At 35.8% G+C, this 22,422-nt stretch overlaps 1 protein-coding gene across 1 annotated transcript in view; it reads left to right on the top strand.

The window, feature by feature from the left end:
- Positions 1–17,441, top strand: part of shq1 (SHQ1, H/ACA ribonucleoprotein assembly factor) — a 50,940-nt gene extending 33,499 nt beyond the window's left edge. Inside the window, exon 12 of the mRNA XM_067373603.1 lies at positions 16,419–17,441. Coding sequence (XP_067229704.1) covers positions 16,419–17,025 — 607 coding nt within the window. The 3' untranslated portion in view covers positions 17,026–17,441. The remainder of the gene's footprint in view (positions 1–16,418) is intronic.
- Positions 17,442–22,422: the final 4,981 nt, after the last annotated feature.

Raw genomic sequence — 22,422 nt, 5'->3', positions numbered from 1 at the left:
CCCCGTTTACACCTGTGTTTAGCGTCGTCCACTTTTGATCCAATCGACTAAAATGCATCTTAATACCAGGTGTAAATAGGGCCCAGAATATACAGTTGTCCTCTGTTTCAAAAGCCACCTTATAGCAGCTCTCCAATCAATTACGGTCAGTGCAGATTCTGCTACACATTTCAGTGTGGCTTCAATGTGTGCTGCTGATGCCGTACTCTGAGATTTGGTGCCAAACTACTGAGAGCACTGGCATTTTCTTATCTTTTCTTCTTCCTCCATTCCAGTATTCAGAATCACTCCACTGAGTCGACTCTTCAGCCAGTTTAGAAAACATAGAAGATAAGGTGGAACTTACTGTGTTTCACTAAGTGCAATGGAGCTGTTATCTGACAGAGCCTTGCTTTCCATTTTCCCTTTGTGTTCAAACTCCTTAATTGGGTCAGTCGGATTCCGAACGGCAACCATGGCAACCTGTTAAAGGTGAGCTTAAGGGTTTATCTTTTGACAGGATGAGAAAGTTGCTTTCTCTGACATTGAGAAACGACACATTGTCAGAGTTTTGACGCTCAGCCAAGTGTTTTTCTCCAGGGACTCGAGCCCCTGGCTTGAGCGTAAAGAGGCCTCCAGGGGCCACATGGGTCAGAGGTTTCGTAAAGCTTTGTGGTCAGTTGCCCCAGAGTGGACATTACTGTTGTCAGTTAGTGTTAAATCACGACAGAGTAAAGAGGTGTGGGAAACTCTGTTTTCACTTCTTGCTTCAGTAGCTAAGTGAATTGTGAAATCCCCCTCTAGCACTGAGGGAAATCAGGCTTAAAATATCTCTGTTTGGTGTGTGTGCGGGTTAATAGCACTGTTTGGGTTATTAAGGATTGCTGTCACTTCAGTTTGGATGGCTTTGAGTTTGATCGTGACCTTTTTGTTTTGTTCTCTGACATTTCACTAGCTTTACGTCCAATTCAAGAGGTTTACTTCTGATCATACTGATCAGCTTTGGTGTTGATCTTGAACATTTTGAAGTCCGATGCTTCAGACGCGCATCAAATTCGCTCTATTCGCGCATCTAAACACCGTGTGTTCAGATGCAAATTTGTGTCATGCGAGGGGCTTCCATCTCTTTCTGCACAGATCCTCTGAATAAACACATCGTCTCATCAGTTGGAAACCAGTAGCGGCAATTTAACTCGGTTATGCCAGCCCGCTTTTGCTAGCTAGCAGGTGGGCTAGTATCAACGACTAAAATCATGCAAAGCATTTTACAACTAACCAGATTGTCCAATTTCTTCGCTTATCCTCTTCCAGTCAAGGTCCTTTTTATTCCTGTCTCGATAAAAATATGATGTCACATCATAGAGCTCAGAGTGGCCACACAGCGACTATTATCTTTGTTCTGGTCTCCACCACTGATCATGTCATAAACACTTTACTACCAAAGCAGAGTCCCTGATTGGTTAACGTGCCGCAAATTTTCGCCAAAGTTCAGATTTTTCAACTCAGACGCATCAGGCACGTGAAAGCTCAATTCGCACCGCACCATTCGCGCGTCAATGGCGTGAATTTTTTGTGTGTGGCTTTCCTTTTTTTATATAAATAGTTTTATCATCACAATTGAGAAATGATTAGACTTCAACAAAAAAACAAAATATGCATAATAATAAATAATAATAATAATAATAATAATTAATGGAAGTTATACTTGGGAAGATACAGAAATGTTTGACAATTTTTTAAGCTGAAAAAACATTAAAAATTATTGTATATGTACACTTCTGGGCAATAAATATGAGCCAAGCCAAAATGGCAAAATAGTTAGTGGTCTTTTAATGGTCTTAACCATTTTAATCAAAAATCACTGGTCAGGAAATAAGCAAGACTTACACAAATAGTAACTTAGCACAGAATAGCCTTCCCTAGCTTACAGAAAGCTTTTTACAGGAAGAAGAGTCAGTGTTGTTCCGTTCAATGTTAATGGCTTAAAACAGTTAATGAGTAGTCGAAAAATTTCTCACAGTTCAGTTACATTTAATGTGAGACCAAATATTCACTATAAGGTTCAAATCTGGACTCTGACCAGGCCAAAACATGAGCCTCATGGACTTAGCAAGCCATTCTGCAATATTTTCCTGTACTCCAAAGCATTAAATGACTTTTCACAGTGAACTCACCAATGCCAGCAGCTAAAAAGGCTCCCCACACAATGACACCTCTTCACTGCTTCACTGTGCTAGAGATGCATTTGTACTTCTCAGCAGATTTTCAGAGACACAACACTGGAGCATCACTGTGCAAGTCGTTTTATTGTGATTTATAACTCCACATAATTCACAAATCAAATTTCACATATTCTGCCAAGAACTTCATTCTGTCTTTTGATGTTCTTCTGAGACTGCAATGGATTTTTAAGTAGTGCATTTGCTTAAATTTAGCTAATTTCCTGACCAATAATTTGTGTTTAAGACAATTAAAAGCTTAGTGTTTAGCCATTTTTTTTACCCAAACTTAGGAGTGCATATTATTATATGTTTATATTTCTTCTTCTTCTTCTTCCTCTTATTATTATTATTATTATTATTATTAGTAGTAGTAGTAGTAGTAGTAGTAGTAGTAGTAGTAGTAGTAGTATAGATGTACACAGGATGTGATTTGTGAAAAAAATCAGAAGGGGGGGGGGTGTTTTTGAAACTTTCTTTTTTTTATTATTATTTCGAATTACAGTGGGTACGGAAAGTATTCAGACCACCTTAAATTTGTCACTGTTTGTTATATTGTAGCCATTTGCTAAAATCATTTAAGTTCCTTTTTTTTTCCTCATTAATGTACACACAGCACCCCATATTGACAGAAAAACACAGAATTGTTGACATTTTTGCAGATTTATTAAAAAAGAAAAACTGAAATATCACATGGTCCTAAGTATTCAGACCCTTGTTCAGGATTTAGTAGAAGCACCCTTTTGATCTAATACAGCCATGAGTCTTTTTGGGAAAGATGCAACAAGTTTTTCACACCTGGATTTGGGGATCCTCTGCCATTCCTCCTTGCAGATCCTCTCCAGTTCTGTCAGGTTGGATGGTAAATGTTGGTGGACAGCCATTTTTAGGTCTCTCCAGAGATGCTCAATTGGGTTTAAGTTGGGGCTCTGGCTGGGCCATTCAAGAACAGTCACGGAGTTGTTGTGAAGCCACTCCTTCGTTATTTTAGCTGTGTGCTTTGGGTCATTGTCTTGTTGAAAGGTAAACCTTCGGCCCAGTCCGAGGTCCTGAGCACTCTGGAGAATGTTTTCGTCCAAGATATCCCTGTACTTGGCCGCATTCATCTTTCCCTCGATTGCAACCAGTCGTCCTGTCCCTGCAGCTGAAAAACACCCCCACAGCATGATGCTGCCACCACCATGCTTCACTGTTGGGACTGTATTGGACAGGTGATGAGCAGTGCCTGGTTTTCTCCACACATACCGCTTAGAATTAAGGCCAAAAAGTTCTTGGTCTCATCAGACCAGAGAATCTTATTTCTCACCATCTTGGCAAACTGCATGTGGGCTTTCATGTGTCTTGCAATGAGGAGAGGCTTCCATCGGGCCACTCTGCCATAAAGCCCAGACTGGTGGAGGGCTGCAGTGATGGTTGACTTTCTACAACTTTCTCCCATCTCCCAACTGCATCTCTGGAGCTCAGCCACAGTGATCTTTGGGTTGTTCTTTACCTCTCTCACTAAGGCTCTTCTCCCCCGGTACCTCAGTTTGGCCGGACGGCCAGCTCTAGGAAGGGTTCTGGTCATCCCAAACGTCTTCCATTTAAGGATTATGGAGGCCACTGTGCTCTTAGGAACCTTAAGTGCAGCAGAAATTTTTTTGTAACCTTGGCCAGATCTGTGCCTTGCCACAATTCTGTCTCTGAGCTCTTCAGGCAGTCCCTTTGACCTCATGATTCTCATTTGCTCTGACATGCACTGTGAGCTGTAAGGTCTTATATAGACCGGTGTGTGGCTTTCCTAATCAAGTCCAATCAGTATAATCAAACACAGCTGGACTCAAATGAAGGTGTAGAACCATCTCAAGGATGATCAGAAGAAATGGACAGCACCTGAGTTAAATATATGAGTGTCACAGCAAAGGGTCTGAATACTTAGGACCATGTGATATTTCAGTTTTTCTTTTTTAATAAATCTAAATTCAAAAATGTCAACAATTCTGTGTTTTTCTGTCAATATGGGGTGCTGTGTGTACATTAATGAGGAAAAAAATGAACTTAAATGATTTTAGCAAATGGCTGCAATATAACAAAGAGTGAAAAATTTTAAGGGGGTCTGAATACTTTCCATACCCACTATATGTCTTACTCTTATTTGTATGACAAAAATGTACTTCAAGTTCTTTCCGCTGTTATGAGAAAAAAAAAAATGTCAAACACTAATTTAAACGTGCAGTGTCATCTCTCATCACACGAGCAGAAGCAGTGACAGTGAAAGTCCATTTCTTTTTTTTCTTTTTTTAAATATGCGTGTTGCAGCGTTTTACTTCGTATCTTTTAGATATTTTATATGGTCTATTAATGAAGTAGCATTAATCACTGTTGAGGGGATGGTACATTTTATCCCCACCGCTGGTAAAAATGATTCAGCAGAGGCAGGGATATTTAGACAAGAGGGGGGAAATCCCCTCCATCTCCCCCCAGAAAATCGCGCCCTGGGAGTACATATTACTATGTAGAAAAGTATGAATATAACAAATACCAGTTGAGTAGTGTCTCAACTTGGAATATTTTTTAGATCACGATATAAACTTTAAAGAAAAGATTACTTTTCATTAATACTAAGTATTGTTCATTTCTTTACGTATAAATCTTTTGTAAATAAAGTACAGATTTTAACTTACGATTACTAACTTACAGATTTTACTAAAACATTTAGACAAGAGTCTTACATTGTGTGTCCTATGACAGAAAATTCCTTTCTGCACATTTACACTATCCTTTTTCTGTAGGACATAGTCTCGTAGTCTTGTTTGAGCACGCTTCTGAGATACGAGAGGGAGAGAAAGAGAGAGAGGGAGGATTGAAGTGTCCCGCTGGTGTGAGGAAAGTGATCCTGGTCTTAGAGCTCACACAGATAAGTGGATCATATTCACTCTCAGTGTGTGGTTTAGCGGCATTTGAACACTTTGGCTTGTACTGTCAGTCTGAGCTGTGATGGTGCTTCCAGTTCCCAGAATCCTCTCTTCTTGTAATATGCAAAAGACTGAAACTAAGCAATGCCACCAATTTGCAAAACCTAGAATGCACCATTCATGCAGTCACCTTGGATAATAATAATAAAACGGCCAAATGAATGAAAGAAAATGTGGTTAGGACTTGGCTGAAATGTGTACAGCTCACAGTTCATACTTATAATGAATCATTTTCTTAGTTTCAATGACTTCATGAGTCTGTGATAATGTGTGATGATGGTCTTATGCCATTTTAAATGTTCTTTAGGACTAATCTCATTGAAAAGGCAGAGGTACATTTCATCCTTATGTGTCCTTGGTTTGTATATCTTAAGAGCTTAATGTAGACGCAGTCTCAGAGCTTTGTTTAAAGTAGACGAGTAATTCACCGCAGGTTCACCCCATCTCTCTCTAGACATAAAGGTCTCCACTATTTTCTCAAGCTGCCTCTAGTGTGTCTTTGTTGCGGCAGGCTTGTTTTTATTTCCCCCTTCTCCCAACCTTGAAAGCCGCCCCTTCTTGGTTAATTAAGGCGAACCACAACAGTGCCATCGTAATGACTGAATTGTGTACAACATTATCCTTCGCCCCAAAAGGGGCCTTTGTTTCCACCGCAAGCGTGCATTCTCTCACCGCAGAAGTGAAGGAGGAGAGGGAGAGATAGAGACAGAGAAAACAAGCCTCTACAATCCTAACTCAATAATGACTTCCCACGGGGAGAAAACGAATATGGCAAATGTTTGAAGCACCGACACCACTGCTACGGGACTTCCACCAAACACATTACTCCAGGAAGTGCTTAATAGTTTTATGGACCTTCTTTCTTCTTCTGAGAGCACATGGTGCTTGGTGCTTTTCAGAGAATTATCTTTATCCAGGGTCAGAAATTAACCAGGGGTCAGACCAAAAATGTCCCGAAAAAGGCTTTTTTTTTAAAAATCTGTTATCTCATACATAATAATATTATAGTTATGGGCCTCAGTTGACACTATAGTGACCTGTGGCAGTCAGATATCTGTATTCACTGTCTCAGAAGCAGGTGTTGTTAATAAGAAGTGTTTTTTAGCAAAACAACTGAACATGAATAAAACACTCCCATCAAAGGGTTAGTTCACCCAAAAATGAAAATTCTGTCATTTATTACTCACCCTCATGCCGTTCCACACCCTTAAGACCTTTGTTCAACTTCAGAACACAAATTAAGATATTTTTGTTGAAATCCGATGACTCGGTGAGGACTGCATAGCCAGCAATGGACACTTCCTCTCTCAAGATTCATTAATGTTCTAAAAACATATTTAAATGAGTTCATGTGAGTACAGTGGTTCAATATTAATATTATAAAGTGACGAGAATATTTTTGGTGCGCCAAAAAAACAAAATAATAAGTTATATGGTGATGGCCTCCTTCAGGATTCTTCGGAGCGTAATGAATCAGCGTGTCGAATTAGCGGTTCGGAGCGCCAAAGTCAAGTGATTTCAGCAGTTTGGCGGTTTGACACGCGATCCAAATCATGATTAACGAAGGTTTTACGGATGTGGAATGGCATGAGGGTGAGTAATAAATGACAGAATTTTCATTTTTGGGTGAACTAACCCTTTAACTAAAACTGTGACTGGACGATCATTTAAAATGCATTCCAGCAAAGCATTTATTGTTTTGGTCTATAGATATTTGATGTTGATTTGATTTATACAGCCATAATTATGATTTGAGAAATGATTTCAATTAAATGTTTTGAATCAAAGCATTCACCAGCTAATTAGGTGCTGAGACCTATATATCAATTTAAGAATACAAAAAAGGTCTGCACTCTGAAGCACTTTAATCATAGCACACAGTAGATAAGAATTAAGAATTAAATGTTTTGGAAAAATTCCCTCGTAAAGGTTAAAAAAGGTACTGAAAATCAGTTGCAAGGAACAACTAATAATGGTAATTTCACACTGGACCTCTACTTTTCTTTCATTCATTTTAATTGACTTAAAGCTAGACTCTAGACTAGATATTAGGTCTTTGATGGCAAATTCTTTGATGCTAAAAATAGTCCAGATTGTAAACTGATTAAGCTAAGTAAGCATAATCACATTGACCCCGTATTCTGGTCTTTTTTATTATTATTTTATTACTTTTGCCATTTCATTAACATGGTATGTTGGGTCAAATGCATGACTTCTGTCATTCAATTCCGTTTTTAGACCTCTTTTCTCATAAGGTCTTGGAAAATATGATGTTTCTAAGTGGGCAGAATGCTGTGAAATAATATTGCAATTTAAAATAACTCTTTTATATTTAAATATATTTCAAAATGTACTTTGATGGCAAAGCTGAATTTTCAGCATCATTACTTCAGTCTTCAGTGTCACATGATCCTTCAGAAATCTTTCTAATATTCTGATTTGCTGCTCATATTTTGTTCTTATCAATCTTGATAACAGTTGTGCTGCTTAAAGTGGTGGTTAATTAGGATTTCGCTTTTTTAACTTTAGTTATCGTGTAATGTTGCTGTTTGAGCATAAACAATGTCTGCAAAGTTTTTAAAGTTCAATGCAAAGGGAGATATTTTCTTTTACTTTTCTTTTCTTTTTTATATTTTGGCTGCGTGAGATTCTCCAGCTTTGTTGTTGTTGAGCAACTGAAGCGTGAGCTGTTAATGCTCCGCCCTCTTTTGGAAAGTGGTATAAGTGAGCTGTGGGGTATTTTTAGCTGGAACTCCACAGACACATAATGGGGACACCAGAGACTTATTGCTTCTCGTAAAAGGGGCATTATAGGTCCCCTTTAATTTGTTTGTGGAAACCGTGATACGGGATTTTTCAGGATTCTTTGATGAATAGAAAGTTCAAAAGAACAGCATATTTATTTGAAATGGAAACTTTTGTAAAAATTTAAAAATTCTTTGCTGTCACTTTATAAATTTAATGCATCCTTGCTGATTAAAAGTTTTTTATACATATATATATATATATATATAATATATATATATATATATATATATATATATATATATATATATATATATATATATATATATATAATATTTCTTTACTTTTCTCAAGACATCCATTTCAGTAATATCTATGGGATTGTAGAAACATTTCATGTGTGGTTTTCTCAAAAAAAAATGTATAACACCTTCAAGGCTTGTTTGTGTATAATGTCATTTACTTTGTAAAGCCAGTGAAAAGTGTCAAACCAGTTTTGCCTCTCTGTCTAGCCATGACTTCTCCTTGACATATTATAGTCTGCCTCTTTATCTCAGATAAACACTTTCTGAAGGCGCCAAGCATACTTGTGACTAAAGCGTTGTGTACACAGTATCCTCCTGAGACTGTAGCGCTGCTCTCCTACTAGGAATCCCTGTCCGCTGGCGGTCCGGGACATCATTAGGCCTGTGCCGTGATAACGAGGCTTCTTGGTTCTCAGCAGTGTGTTAATTGAAGCACAGAGTTCAGCGACGCACGTCAATAGAGACGGGGCGGCTCAGACTAGTACGCTTTATCCTCTTTGTGAATGACCACAACCTCTAAACCGTCAGGGAGCATGACCCTCCCTCCGCTCGCTAATCACCATGGTGATGAAGGATTCGGGCGGCTCGCAACTCTGAATAGTAGCCACTTGAGTTTTGGCAGCACCCGTTCGCATTTGCTACATGAATAATGTATGTCTCAAGGCCTCTTGTAGTACTGGGATCTTTGCATTGAGTGTATTGTAGCAATATTTTTTTTTTTTTTTTCTTCTCAGGGAAGGTTTGTCAGGTTGCTTTGCATATTGCCTCTCCCCAGGGGAACTTTGTGGCGGCATGCGGTATTAGCGAAACTCTGATTGATGTATTTATTTTGGTGTCCAGGCATTTAATATTGCGTGCATTACATATTCACAAAATAACAAAAATTTAAATGTTTGTAGTATTAAATATAAATATATATATATATATTACAAACTTTTGTTAGATGTGAGACCTTGTAACACTAACAAGTCACATGACACAGGGGAGAGAAAATGGCTAATTGGGGCCAATTTGGACATTTTCACTTAGGGGTGTACTCACTTTTGTGGCAAGCGGTTTAGACATTAATGGCTGTGTGTTGAGTTATTTTGAGGGGACAGCAAATTTACACTGTTATACAAGCTCTACACTCACTATTTTACATTGAAGCAAAGTGTCATTTCTTAGTGTTGTCACATGAAAAAATATAATAAAATATTAACAAAAATGTGAGGGGTGTGTGTGTGTGTGTGTGTGTGTGTGTGTGTGTGTGTGTGTGTGTGTGTGTGTGTGTGTGTGTGTGTGTGTGTGTGTGTGTGTGTGTGTGTGTGTGGGTGTGTGTGTGTGTGTGTGTGTGTGTGTGTATATATGGAGGGAGAGAGTGTTTTTTTTTTATTTGCCACAGTGAGAAACAAACTATAATCTTATGATGGCTTCCCAGATTTTAGCAATTCTGCAATGACTACTGACTTAATGTTACATCACCTAATTAATATTCATGAGCCATGATTATTCCCTAATTTTTAGATTATCTCTACACCCCTTGTTATAACTTTGTATGTTGATATGACCTGCGTGAAGTTGGCCCCCCACCCAACGCAAAACGTCGGCAAAATAGTCTCAATCGTTTGTGCTCTGTTTGTGCTGGTTTGTGCCGTAAAAAATTTTGTTTGTGCTGCTTTGGTTTTTTAGGTATTAAAATAATATTTATAGGTCATTCTGAGGTCACCCAGCCCCCCCACATGTTCCAAATTCACCGAAAATAGTCTCAAACGTTTGTGCTTCGTTTGTGCTGGTTTGTGCCGGTAAAAGTTTCGTTTGTGCTGCTTTCGATTTTAAAATATTATACTTTGAATTATAGGCGATGACGTCACCAGCCCCCCAACAAGTTCCAAATTCACCCCAAATAGTTTCAATCATTTGTGCTTCGTTTGTGTTGGTTTGTGCCGGTAAAAGTTTCGTTTGTGCTGCTTTCGATTTTAAAATATTAAACTTTGAATTATAGGCGATGACGTCACTCAGCCCCCCACATGCTCCAAATTCACCCAAAATAGTCTCAAACGTTTGTGCTTCGTTTGTGCTGGTTTGTGCCGGTAAAAGTTTCGTTTGTGCTGCTTTCGATTTTAAAATATTAGACTTTGAATTATAGGCGATGACGTCACCAGCCCCCCAACATGATCCAAATTCGCCCAAAATAGTTTCAATCATTTGTGCTTCGTTTGTGCTGGTTTGTGCCGGTAAAAGTTTTGTTTGGACTGCTTCGGTTTTTAATATATTAAAAGAATTGGCTATTCATTCTCACTCAGCCCCCATATGCTTCAAATTTGCCCAAAATAGTCTCAAACGTTTGTGCTTCGTTTGTGCTGCTTCCATTTTTTATTTTAGATATGTTTATTAAAATAATATTTATAAAATCTCAGGTCACTCAGCCCCCCACATGCTCCAAATTCACCACAAACAGTCGCAATCGTTTGTGCCGATAAAAGTTTCATTTGTGCTCCCTCGCTTTATAAATATTAGACATTGATTGCATTGAATTGAATGACACTGAACAGCTGCAAATGCAAATCGCATAAGAGCATATTATAGTGACTATTAGGCTATATACCAAAGCATATACTTTAACAGAAATAGGAGCAATGTGATTTCAAATTAAGTCTCTGTTTGCTTTCTTTCTTTTCAGTGACAAGCGCGTGTCAGAAACGGAAAGTTGAATGGCGTTTCAGGGCGCCACTCATGCGAAACAAATATTAAAGAGTAATCACATTTTTACCCATGAATAAAATTACGAAAAATCTAGCTTTATTTTTCAGTTTTCAGTTTTTTTACACACACAAACACACAAACACAAAATCAAACTCTTTCTTATTTCTCTTTATTTCTTTTTAAGTAAAAAATCAAATCAGCCTATACCATGGCGCACGGATGACGGACCCGGACCCCAATTAAACATCCGATATTGTTATTTCATTATTTCTTTACAAAACCAAAACGGAAAAAAAAAAAATATATATATATATATATAAAATTATCATCAATTAATTATGTAATCATGATCAATTATCCTTCAGGAAACACAATATTATATAAACCTTTCAACAACGTTGTAGGCCTACTTGTATTTGTAATTTGTATTTGTATTTATTATTAAAGCACGTTTCAATACAACCGAAGTTGTCCAAAGGGCTGTACATTAAAATGGAGAAAATACAAGTGACCTGAGATTTTATAAATATTATTTTAATAAACATAGGCTATCTAAAATAAAAAATGGAAGCAGCACAAACGAAGCACAAATGATTGAAACTATTTGGGGTGAATTTGGAACTTGTTGGGGGGCTGGTGACGTCATCACCTATAATTCAAAGTCTAATAATTTAAAATCGAAAGCAGCACAAACGAAACTTTTACCGGCACAAACCAGCACAAACGAAGCACAAATGATTGAAACTATTTTGGGGTGAATTTGGAACTTGTTGGGGGGCTGGTGACGTCATCGCCTATAATTCAAAGTTTAATATTTTAAAATCGAAAGCAGCACAAACAAAACTTTTACCGGCACAAACCAGCACAAACGAAGCACAAACGTTTGAGACTATTTTGGGCGAATTTGGAGCATGTGGGGGGCTGAGTGACGTCATCGCCTATAATTCAAAGTTTAATATTTTAAAATCGAAAGCAGCACAAACGAAACTTTTACCGGCACAAACCAGCACAAACGAAGCACAAACGTTTGAGACTATTTTCGGTGAATTTGGAACATGTGGGGGGGCTGGGTGACCTCAGAATGACCTATAAATATTCTTTTAATATCTAAAAAACCAAAGCAGCACAAACAAAATTTTTTACGGCACAAACCAGCACAAACAGAGCACAAACGATTGAGTCTATTTTGCAGACGTTTTGCGTTGGGTGGGGGGCCAATATGTGTTGATATGTCTTTCAGTTGATTTTCTGTCCAAGAACATACATGTTTTGTATCTCTAGTTAGTGTTTGTCACTATAAAAAAGTGCTTGAAGTGTCTTAAAGTGTTTTAAAATGAGTTCTCCTCTAGCTGATAAGCATGCACTGAAGTCCTAGAGTTATTCCTACAGTAGCCATGGAGACATCTGTATTGTGAACTGAATACTAAAATATCCTCTGCCACATTTCGCTCAACAGCCAAACCCATTTTTTTGGTTCACAAAAAGACATGTTGCCTGTAAATTGAATTATTTAAGGATTGATTCAGCATAAATTTAAAATTCTGTAATTTACTCACCTTTACTTCATTTTAAACCTATTTTCTTTTTTTAATGTAACACAGAGCTACACTATTATTCAGCAAAAATGCATTGATTAAATTGATCAAAAGTGAAAATTTTACATTACAAAAAAATTCTATTTTAAATAAATACTGTTCTTTCAAACTTTCTATTCATCAAAGAATTCTGAAAAAAAAAATGGAGTAATGATGCTGAAAATTCAGCTTTGCATCACAGGTATAAATTATATAATAAAATATATTTAAATTTAAATTATATTATTTTAAGTTGTATTAATATTTCACAGTATTACAGTTTTATTACAGTTTATTAACAAATAAATGCAGCCTTGGTGAGCTTAAGAGAATGGTAGTGTAGATCTTTAACGGAATGCTCATGCTGCACTTTTTATGTGCAGTATGAGTGAATGTTGAGCTCTAAAAAGGACTAAAAGCACCATGAAAGTGGCCTGTGCAACTTATACACTATATATCCTACTCTTCTTAAGCTATACAATAGATTTGTGTGATGAACATTAATTATTAAAATATAAATGGTTCAAATGACATTAAGAGTTAAGGTGGAGGACAAGATTTTCAGCAGAAAATTACTTAAATTTCATACTGTTCCTCAAACAATAGTTATGACTTTAGAAGACATGAAATATAGCACACAAGTCACATGAACCAATTTATGATATTTTTATGGCACTTTTTTATTTTTGGAGCTGTCCCCATTTAATTTCATCATACAGAAAATGGCATCTGCACTGTCACAAAAAAACTTGTCACTGGGACAGTACCGTTAAAAGGACAACTTTGTTCCTTATCTACCACTAAAAAAGGTGAACTTTTAGGAGTACGAAGTAGTTTTTTTTTTAATGGTTTTGCCCCAGTGACAAGCTGTTGTACCCCTAAAGGTTCCATTTTTGCACATTTTTAATGAGAGTGTGAATTAATTTCCTTTAGTGGTCCATGAAGAAAAAAGAAAAAAAATCATATTAGGATAAGTACATTTGAGTCTTAAAATATGTTATGTCATAAAATATGAGCCACTTGGTGAAATAACAATCATTTATTAGATGAAGTCCAGTCACAAATATATCTTCTTTTGGTTAATTGGTTACACTTTATTTTAAGGTGCCTTTGTGACAGTGCAATTATATACAGAAGAGGATTAGGGCCAAGCAATAATAAAAAAATAAAACCATCTCGAGATTAATGTTGTTAAATTTCGAGAAAAAAGTCGAGATAAAATGTTGAGAATAAAGTCATTAAATTATGAGAAAAAAGTTGTTAAATTATGAGAAAATGTTTTTTCAACATTTTATCTCGACTTTTTTCTCGAAATGTAATGCCTTTTTTTCTCATCATTTAACGAATTTGTTCTCATAATCTAAAGACATTTATTCTCAACATTTTATCTCGATTTTTTTCTTCAAATTTAACAATTTTTTCTCATAATTTAACGAGTTTATTCTCAACATTTTATTTCGAAATTTTTCTCAAAATTTAATGTTTTTTCTCGTAATATAATGAATTTATTCTCAACATTTTATCTCAACTTTTTTCTTGAAATTTAACGAGTTTTTTCTTGTAATTTAACAAGTTTATTCTCAACATTTTATCTTGACTTTTTTCTTGTAATTTAACAAGTTTTTTCTTGTAATTTAACAAGTTTATTCTCAACATTTTATCTTGACTTTTTTCTTGTAATTTAACGAGTTTTTTCTTGTAATTTAACAAGTTTATTCTCAACATTTTATCTTGACTTTTTTCTTGTAATTTAACAAGTTTTTTCTTGTAATTTAACAAGTTTATTCTCAACATTTTATCTTGACTTTTTTCTTGTAATTTAACAAGTTTTTTCTTGTAATTTAACAAGTTTTTTCTTGTAATTTAACGAGTTTATTCTCAACATTTTATCTCGAATTTTTCTTCAAATTTAACAAGTTTTTTTCTCGTAATATAATGAATTTATTCTCAACATTTTATCTCGACTTTTCTTGAAATTTAACAAGTTTTTTTCTCATAATTTAATGAATTTATTCTCAACATTTTATCTCGACTTTTTTCTTGAAATTTAACAAGTTTTTTTCTCGTAATTTAACGAGTTTATTCTCAACATTTTATCTCGACTTTTTTCTTGTAATTTAACAAGTTTTTTTCTCGTAATATAATGAATTTATTCTCAACATTTTATCTCAACTTTTTTCTTGTAATTTAACGAATTTATTCTCAACATTTTATCTCGACTTTTCTTGTAATTTAACAAGTTTTTTTCTCGTAATTTAACGAGTTTATTCTCAACATTTTATCTCGACTTTTTTCTTGTAATTTAACAAGTTTTTTTCTCGTAATATAATGAATTTATTCTCAACATTTTATCTCAACTTTTTTCTTGTAATTTAACGAATTTATTCTCAACATTTTATCTCGACTTTTTTCTTGTAATTTAACAAGTTTTTTTCTCATAATTTAATGAATTTATTCTCAACATTTTATCTCGACTTTTCTTGTAATTAAACAAGTTTTTTTCTTTTAATTTAACAAGTTTATTCTCAACATTTTATCTCGACTTTTTTCTTGTAATTTAACAAGTTTTTTTCTCGTAATATAATGAATTTATTCTCAACATTTTATCTCGACTTTTCTTGTAATTTAACAAGTTTTTTTCTCGTAATTTAACGAGTTTATTCTCAACATTTTATCTCGACTTTTTTCTTGTAATTTAACAAGTTTTTTTCTCGTAATATAATGAATTTATTCTCAACATTTTATCTCAACTTTTTTCTTGTAATTTAACGAATTTATTCTCAACATTTTATCTCGACTTTTTTCTTGTAATTTAACAAGTTTTTTTCTCATAATTTAATGAATTTATTCTCAACATTTTATCTCGACTTTTCTTGTAATTAAACAAGTTTTTTTCTTTTAATTTAACAAGTTTATTCTCAACATTTTATCTCGACTTTTTTCTTGTAATTTAACAAGTTTTTTTCTCGTAATATAATGAATTTATTCTCAACATTTTATCTCGACTTTTCTTGTAATTTAACAAGTTTTTTTCTTGTAATTTAACAAGTTTATTCTCAACATTTTATCTCGACTTTTTTCTTGTAATTTAACAAGTTTTTTTCTCGTAATATAATGAATTTATTCTCAACATTTTATCTCAACTTTTTTCTTGTAATTTAATGAATTTATTCTCAACATTTTATCTCGACTTTTTTCTTGTAATTTAACAAGTTTTTTCTTGTAATTTAATGAATTTATTCTCAACATTTTATCTCGACTTTTTTCTTGTAATTTAACAAGTTTTTTTCTCGTAATATAATGAATTTATTCTCAACATTTTATCTCGACTTTTTTCTTAAAATTTAACACGTTTTTTCTTGTAATTTAACAAGTTTATTCTCAACATTTTATCTCGACTTTTTTCTTGTAATTTAACAAGTTTTTTTCTCGTAATATAATGAATTTATTCTCAACATTTTATCTCGACTTTTCTTGTAATTTAACAAGTTTTTTTCTTGTAATTTAATGAATTTATTCTCAACATTTTATCTCGACTTTTTTCTTGAAATTTAACGAGTTTTTTCTCATAATTTAACGTGTTCATTCTCAACATTTTATCTCAACTTTTTTTTCTTGAAATTTAACGAGTTTTTTTCTCGTAATTTAACGAGTTTATTCTCAACATTTTTATTTTGACTTTTTTCTCAAAATTTAACAACTTTAATCTCGAGATGGTTTTATTTTTTTATTATTGCTTGGCCCTAATCCTCTTCCTTAATTATACGTTTAAGTACTGAGTAATATTAATTAACTACATGTACTTACTTGTAATTACTTTGGCTTAGGGTTAGTTGCTGGTAATTTTGCATAATATACTGTTATCATTATAGTAACTACATGTAACATATATCAGAAGGACTCTGTAAAATAAAGTGTTACCACTCAATTAAATATTTTTTCTTTTTTCTTCACCAGATCCAAGCATGTGCTTGCACTAGCCGAACCCCTACGTAATGCCAAACTGCAGAAAAACCATCTAGAACTGGAGCTGGAGATACTTGAACAAGCTGCTGAACTTGCACTGAAGGATGAAGAAGACGAAGAGGACTCCAGCAGTGGCAGTGACTCTGAGGAGGAGGAGGAAGAGAGTGAGAAAGAGCAGCCTGAAGAAAGGACAGAAAATAACCAAACAGAACCTCAGGTCATCTGTGAGGTCTTGAAGGAAGAAGCCATGACTGAAGCTTCCCCCCTCCGTGTTGCGCTCCAGCCTGGCGGTGGAGAGCCGCGTGAGTCCAGACGGATGATTGAAGAGCTGGGAGAGAGACTGGAGGAGGGGCTGACGATTGAGGAGGATGTGCCTCGGGGAAGACGCTCTATTAGTAACACCGAGGGAGAGAGAGAGGGAGACTATTACCATCGGTGCGCTGCTGAGACGGAAAGAGACGCCACAAAAGCAGCAACCAGTAGAGAGCTACTTGATCCATGCCTTCAGAGGAATCCACTGCGTATCTTAAGCACTGATGAACTGGACAGTGACGATGATGGAGACCTGCTTCTTACAGTGGTAAAAGAAGGACCGTAGTGGAAACATTATTGCTTGGATATTACCATTCCTTCACACTAAGAGTAACGGATGTATCCTTAAGTCTGTCAAAGGGCTTCTGCTTTTTCATGGATTTATTTTGTGAAAAATCATGGTTTTGTTTGAGGCATTGTCGTAATTGCTTGTTTCACAGTGCCGCTGCTTTTGAAAATAAGACTTTTTTTTTCCCACTGTACATTTATGTAATTCTGGCTACTTATATTAAACATTTTTTGCATTTTGACATTTTTTGCTCGCATTTTATTTGTTTTCTGAAGTTCACTTTGTTGCAAAATATAGCAATAAAAAAAAGTTAGATTTTATTGTATGCTGTTTGCCGTATATATAGATATATGTAAATATAAATGTATAAAAAAAGCATATAAAGGTATGTAAAGCATATTCATGCTATATAAAAGCTTGCTCGACATATATACAGTGTCTTCTTCAAAGAAATACCTGTTCAAGGAAATATCTCCATTCCTATGGCACTTCAAAAAGATTTTTGGGCGTTTTATCTGTATAAACTGATCTTTTGCAGTGAGTTTCAACAGTCTGTGATGCTACTGTTATTTACATGCATCCTGTTTGCGGTGAAGCTCGATCCCTTGCGTGTTAGTCCTCCCCTCCCCTGATGAGTGTGAGATTAGCATGTTGCACATTGTCATTTCCTTGGAAGTCAAGGAGTAGGAGGTGGTCGTTTGACGATAGCAAAAGAAGTGGGGGTGGGGGTGTATCAACAGGAAATGTTAGTTACAGCCCACTCCTGAGAAAAAAGTTTCTGTTACCATCCAGCTATCAAGATAACTAAACACATGTATTGTTTGGTGCCGTTTCGTTTTTTCTTTTTTAATTTTTGTTGTGCTAAATTATTGTTTTGTGCTTCTAAAAGTTGCTCAATTGCAACGTGCAAGTTCTTAAAGCTCATTTTGTAATTTCTTGCTTTAGATTTACTATACGTTATACACTTCCAGTTTTGATCAGATCAGCTCCACTTGAATCGGTTTGAGTGCAGTTGATTGATTTCATTGATCAGTCCTGAATAGAGGAGTCGGGTGAAAACGGATCAATCGTGGAGAGGCAAGATAAACAGGGAAGCATTTGTCAGGCAGATAGATGGAGGATTGTGTAATTTGCAAGTGGAAATTGAGATAAGGTGGTAAGATTCTGCCTTTGTCATTTCAGAAAGCAAACGTTTAACTGACGTTTATCTTCTGAAGAGCTTTGAAATACAGCAACAACCAACACAATCTCTTGGCAATTTTTTACTTTTTGGCGAGTCGGTAGCTAATTCATACAATGTTTTTTGTACGTTCTGCTTATGCCGCAGTTGTGGTTATGTTTAGGGGTGGACTTTTTTCTAAAACATTTTTTGTACAAATTTATATGAAATCTCCACATTTTCCCATGAAATTGGATTGCAAGAACTTTGAAAGAGGTAACAAGTTCAGATTAAACATGTAAAGCCATTAAAGGATTAGTTCACTTCAGAATTCAAATTTGCAGATAATTTACTCACCCCCATGTCATCTATGATGTTTATGTCATACTTCAGTTGAAAAGAAATGAAGGTTTTTGAGGAAAACATTCCAGGATTTTTTCTCCATATAGTGGACTTCAACGGTTAACAATGGGTTGAAGATCCAAATTGCAGTTTCAGTGCAGCTTCAAAGGGCTCTACACGATCCCAGATGAGGAATAAGGGTCTTATCTAGAGAAACGATCTGTCATTTTCTAAAAAAAAATAAATTAAAATGATATACTTTTTTTTTTTTTCACCATAAATGCTCATCTTACACTAGCTCTGCAATGAGCATTACCTAATTATGTTGAAAAAGGTCATGCGTGATGTAGGCGGAAGTACCGCGGTAGGGCAAAAAATGGGTGTCTGATTGCTTCGTAGACACTGGATTGGTACTTATGACTGTCATGTGTGACCTTTCCAAAGTGATTATGTAATGCATGGTGCATCTCAAAGCAGTGCAAGACGAGCATTTGTGGTTAAAATGTAAATATTAAATGTAAATGTTAAAATGTAAATACATTTTAATTTTTTTTTTTAGAAAATGACCAATCATTTCGCTAGATAAGACCCTTATTCCTTAGCTGGGGTCGTGTAGAGCCCTTTGAAGCTGCACTGAAACTGCAATTTGGACCCTAAACCCATTGGTAACCATTGAAGTCAGTTGAACTAGAATGTTTTCCTCAAAAACCTTAATTTCTTTTCAACTGAAAAAAGAAAGACATGATCATCTTGACATGGGGTGAACTAATCCTTTAAGAAAAAAAATTGTGCCCGTACAATAGTTAATTTCAAGCAATGTTAGCAAATAATGCTAGATTTGACATTGGGATACGTCAAGATGCTCTTAAATGTGAACTTGACCTTCTTGACCCTTTGTTCTGCTCTTGTCAATAGTGAGGCTATTTGCTTTAGAGGAAGGGAGCAGATCCAAAGGTTCGTATTCAGCTCTTAACACTCACGTTTCATGATATAATCAATTTGATGGTTAAAATCAAGTCCCACTCTACATTTCCCCTTCTATCAAGATTCTCCTGAGAAATATGTCTCAGTATGGAAGTAAAATAGGCTACAAATGGCATTTCCCATCGACTTTGTCACTGACAGTCTGGTAGCTGTTAAAGTGAGGAGCAGCTTGGACGAAATGCTGTTTTAAGCCGTGTGTTTCTGTTGGCTGTCTACCCTGTTCACTCTCTGACTGAGTCTGTCTGATACCTTGGAGACAGACGGTGTCCCTGTCTGTAACTAGAGCTTTTTATTTCAGTCCATCTCACCATCACAGTTCTCCTTTTTGTGTTCTCTCTCTTTTTTCGCCGCACTGTGCTGAGGATGGATGATGTCGTTAAAGTAGCTCCCTCCGAGAGGGGCCGACCGAGCTCTCCAGCAGCACCTTGGGAGCCTAATCATTTGTCCGACCTCTATCAAACCCTCCTCCTTCATCCCTCCATCTTTTATTCTCACTTCATTGCTCAGTAGCTCGTGGGAGTCCGCAGGCTGTAGCCGCCTCTTCCCTGTGGGGTCCACCATTGATTAAGTGACACTCTGTTGAATCGTCGTTTTTCATGGTAAAGAGGTGCCTATATTTCCCATTATGATGCCCACCCCTGGGAGCCAGGCTGGTGCTTCACAATGTACGCTGGCTTGAGCATTTTCCAGCCAAGTTTTTAATAGGTTTCACCTGCAGCTAAGGGGACATTTTTGCCTTTTAAATGTATTCAGCTGACAAAACTGGATGAATGCGGTCGTGTTTCGAGAGGCTTTTTTTCCCCCCTCCATTCTCTGCAGTGTGCAGTAATTATGAGCAGCTCTGACACTCTGCTGTGAGCTCCTCATTAAAGTCCAGATATGTCTCATCTTTTAAGTGTTGTTTGCGTGTATTGTCAGTAGGAAGCTCGTAACCAAATTAGCTTTGCTGGTGTTCTGCTGCTCAAATCAAATTTTAACAGCTTGTAAATGCACGAACAAGGTACTAATATTTCCAGTTGCCACTTTCTCATTAAAGGTGTCATTTTGACACTAGTAACACCAATTGGAATAGCAAAAATGATTAAATGTGAAAAAAAGGCGTGATTTATTTTCCCAAACCAGTTAAGCGCAAACCCATTCTGCAGCCAGTTCTAAAGATTTAATTGATGTATTTTGATCATTTTTCTGATTCCATAAAATCAGAACTTTTCTTGATAGGTGACTGCATTTTACTGCTAATAAAATTGGCTGTGGGGCGAGTTTACTGTGTAAAAATATGAGTGGTTTCTTTCAGTGCAATGTGGATGCCGCAGTGCTAGCCAGGGTTGCTAGGGCATTGCTAAGGTATTCCAGGTGGTAACAAGGGTGTTCTGGGTTGTTGCTAAGTGGTTCAAAGTCAAAAAAGCCCACTACTAAAGGCGTGTTTGCACCAAGAACAATTATAACGTCATTGTGAAGCGACGAGAATACTTTTTGTGCACCAAAAAAAAACAAAATAACGACTTTTTTCAACAATATCGAGTGATGGGTGATTTAAAAACACTGCTTTTGTTTCGAATCAGTGGTTCGGAGCGTGTATCAAACTGCCTAAGTTACGCCCCCAGTGGTGAACCATTGAAATTTCGAAACATTTATGATGTAAATGTTTACTGAAATCACGTGACTTTGGCAGTTTGATTCTTAAGATTCATAAAGCTTCGAAGATTCATGAAGCAGTGTTTTGAAATCGTCCATCAGTAGATATTGTTGAATAAAGTCGCTAATTTGTTTTTCTGGCGCACAAAAAGTATTCTCGTCGCTTCATAACATTAAGGTTGAACCACTGTAGTCACGTGATTGTTTTAAATATGTCTTTAGTAGCTTTCTGGGCATTGAAAGTGTTAATTGTCTTGCTGGCAATGCAGTCCTCACTGAACCATCAAACTTTATGAAAAATATCTTAATTTGTGTTCTGAAGAGGAACAAAGGTCTTATGGGTTTGGAACGACATGAGGGTGAGTAATTAATGACAGAATTTTCATTTTTGGGTGAGCTAACCCTTTAAGCATGCATAGTTATGTCATCTGCCACTTTATATGCTCAACCGCTGTAAAGTCATGTAGATTTTGACTGGCCTCAACTGGAAAAAAAATCATTCTGAAAATAATTCCAGCGATATTGTTTCTTTGTCATTGTTGTTATCTGTGGTCTAGACTTCCCTATTCTCAGAAACTTAGAATGATTATTAAAACTTAGCAAGTTAGTGTGGACTCTTATATAATTATAGTTACCATTCTTGGCGTGAACGATAACTATAATTAAGTCTTTATGAAATTGTTGTCTCTAGATATGGCTGAGGGTGTCTTTTCATGTTTTGATTGCCTTTAACAATGCCGGTTACTTTACAGTTCTTTTAGTAGAGTAATAAAATAAATATTTTGGGGGAAAGAAATGTAATTCCATTGGCAAATAGTGAGATACTGAAAAAATACTTCATTTGTATGTTATTGTCATTACGGTATGAACTGTATGTTTTTCATTCATTAAAAAGAACTGACACATTGGTTCGGGAATCGGACTGAAATGATCACTCTGTATGTTCTTAGTTCGTTAAAAAAAGAACCAACTCAAATGAGTCACCCATTTGGGAATCGAACTGAACTGCTCGTGCTGTATGTGTTTGATTCATCAAAAAGAAACAACTCATAAGAGACTTTTGCTGCGTTCCGTTTGCCTACATATACTATGCTCTAAAAGTATGTACTGTTTTTGTGAAAAAAAATTACATACTTTTGAGTGTGTAGCAGAAGAGTAGGCAAGCTTTGGGACATGCTACTTCATCATAATCATCTTGTCACAGTTAAAATCCTTCACATTCAATTTAATTTAATTTCAGCCATTTCAGAAAGAAATGTAGTCGCACGTTAATC

The sequence above is a fragment of the Chanodichthys erythropterus genome, chromosome 21 (assembly GCF_024489055.1).
Source record: "Chanodichthys erythropterus isolate Z2021 chromosome 21, ASM2448905v1, whole genome shotgun sequence".
Taxonomy (NCBI): domain Eukaryota; kingdom Metazoa; phylum Chordata; class Actinopteri; order Cypriniformes; family Xenocyprididae; genus Chanodichthys; species Chanodichthys erythropterus.
The sequence above is the reverse complement of the archived record's forward strand: the minus strand, read 5'-3'. Positions and strand labels throughout refer to the sequence as shown.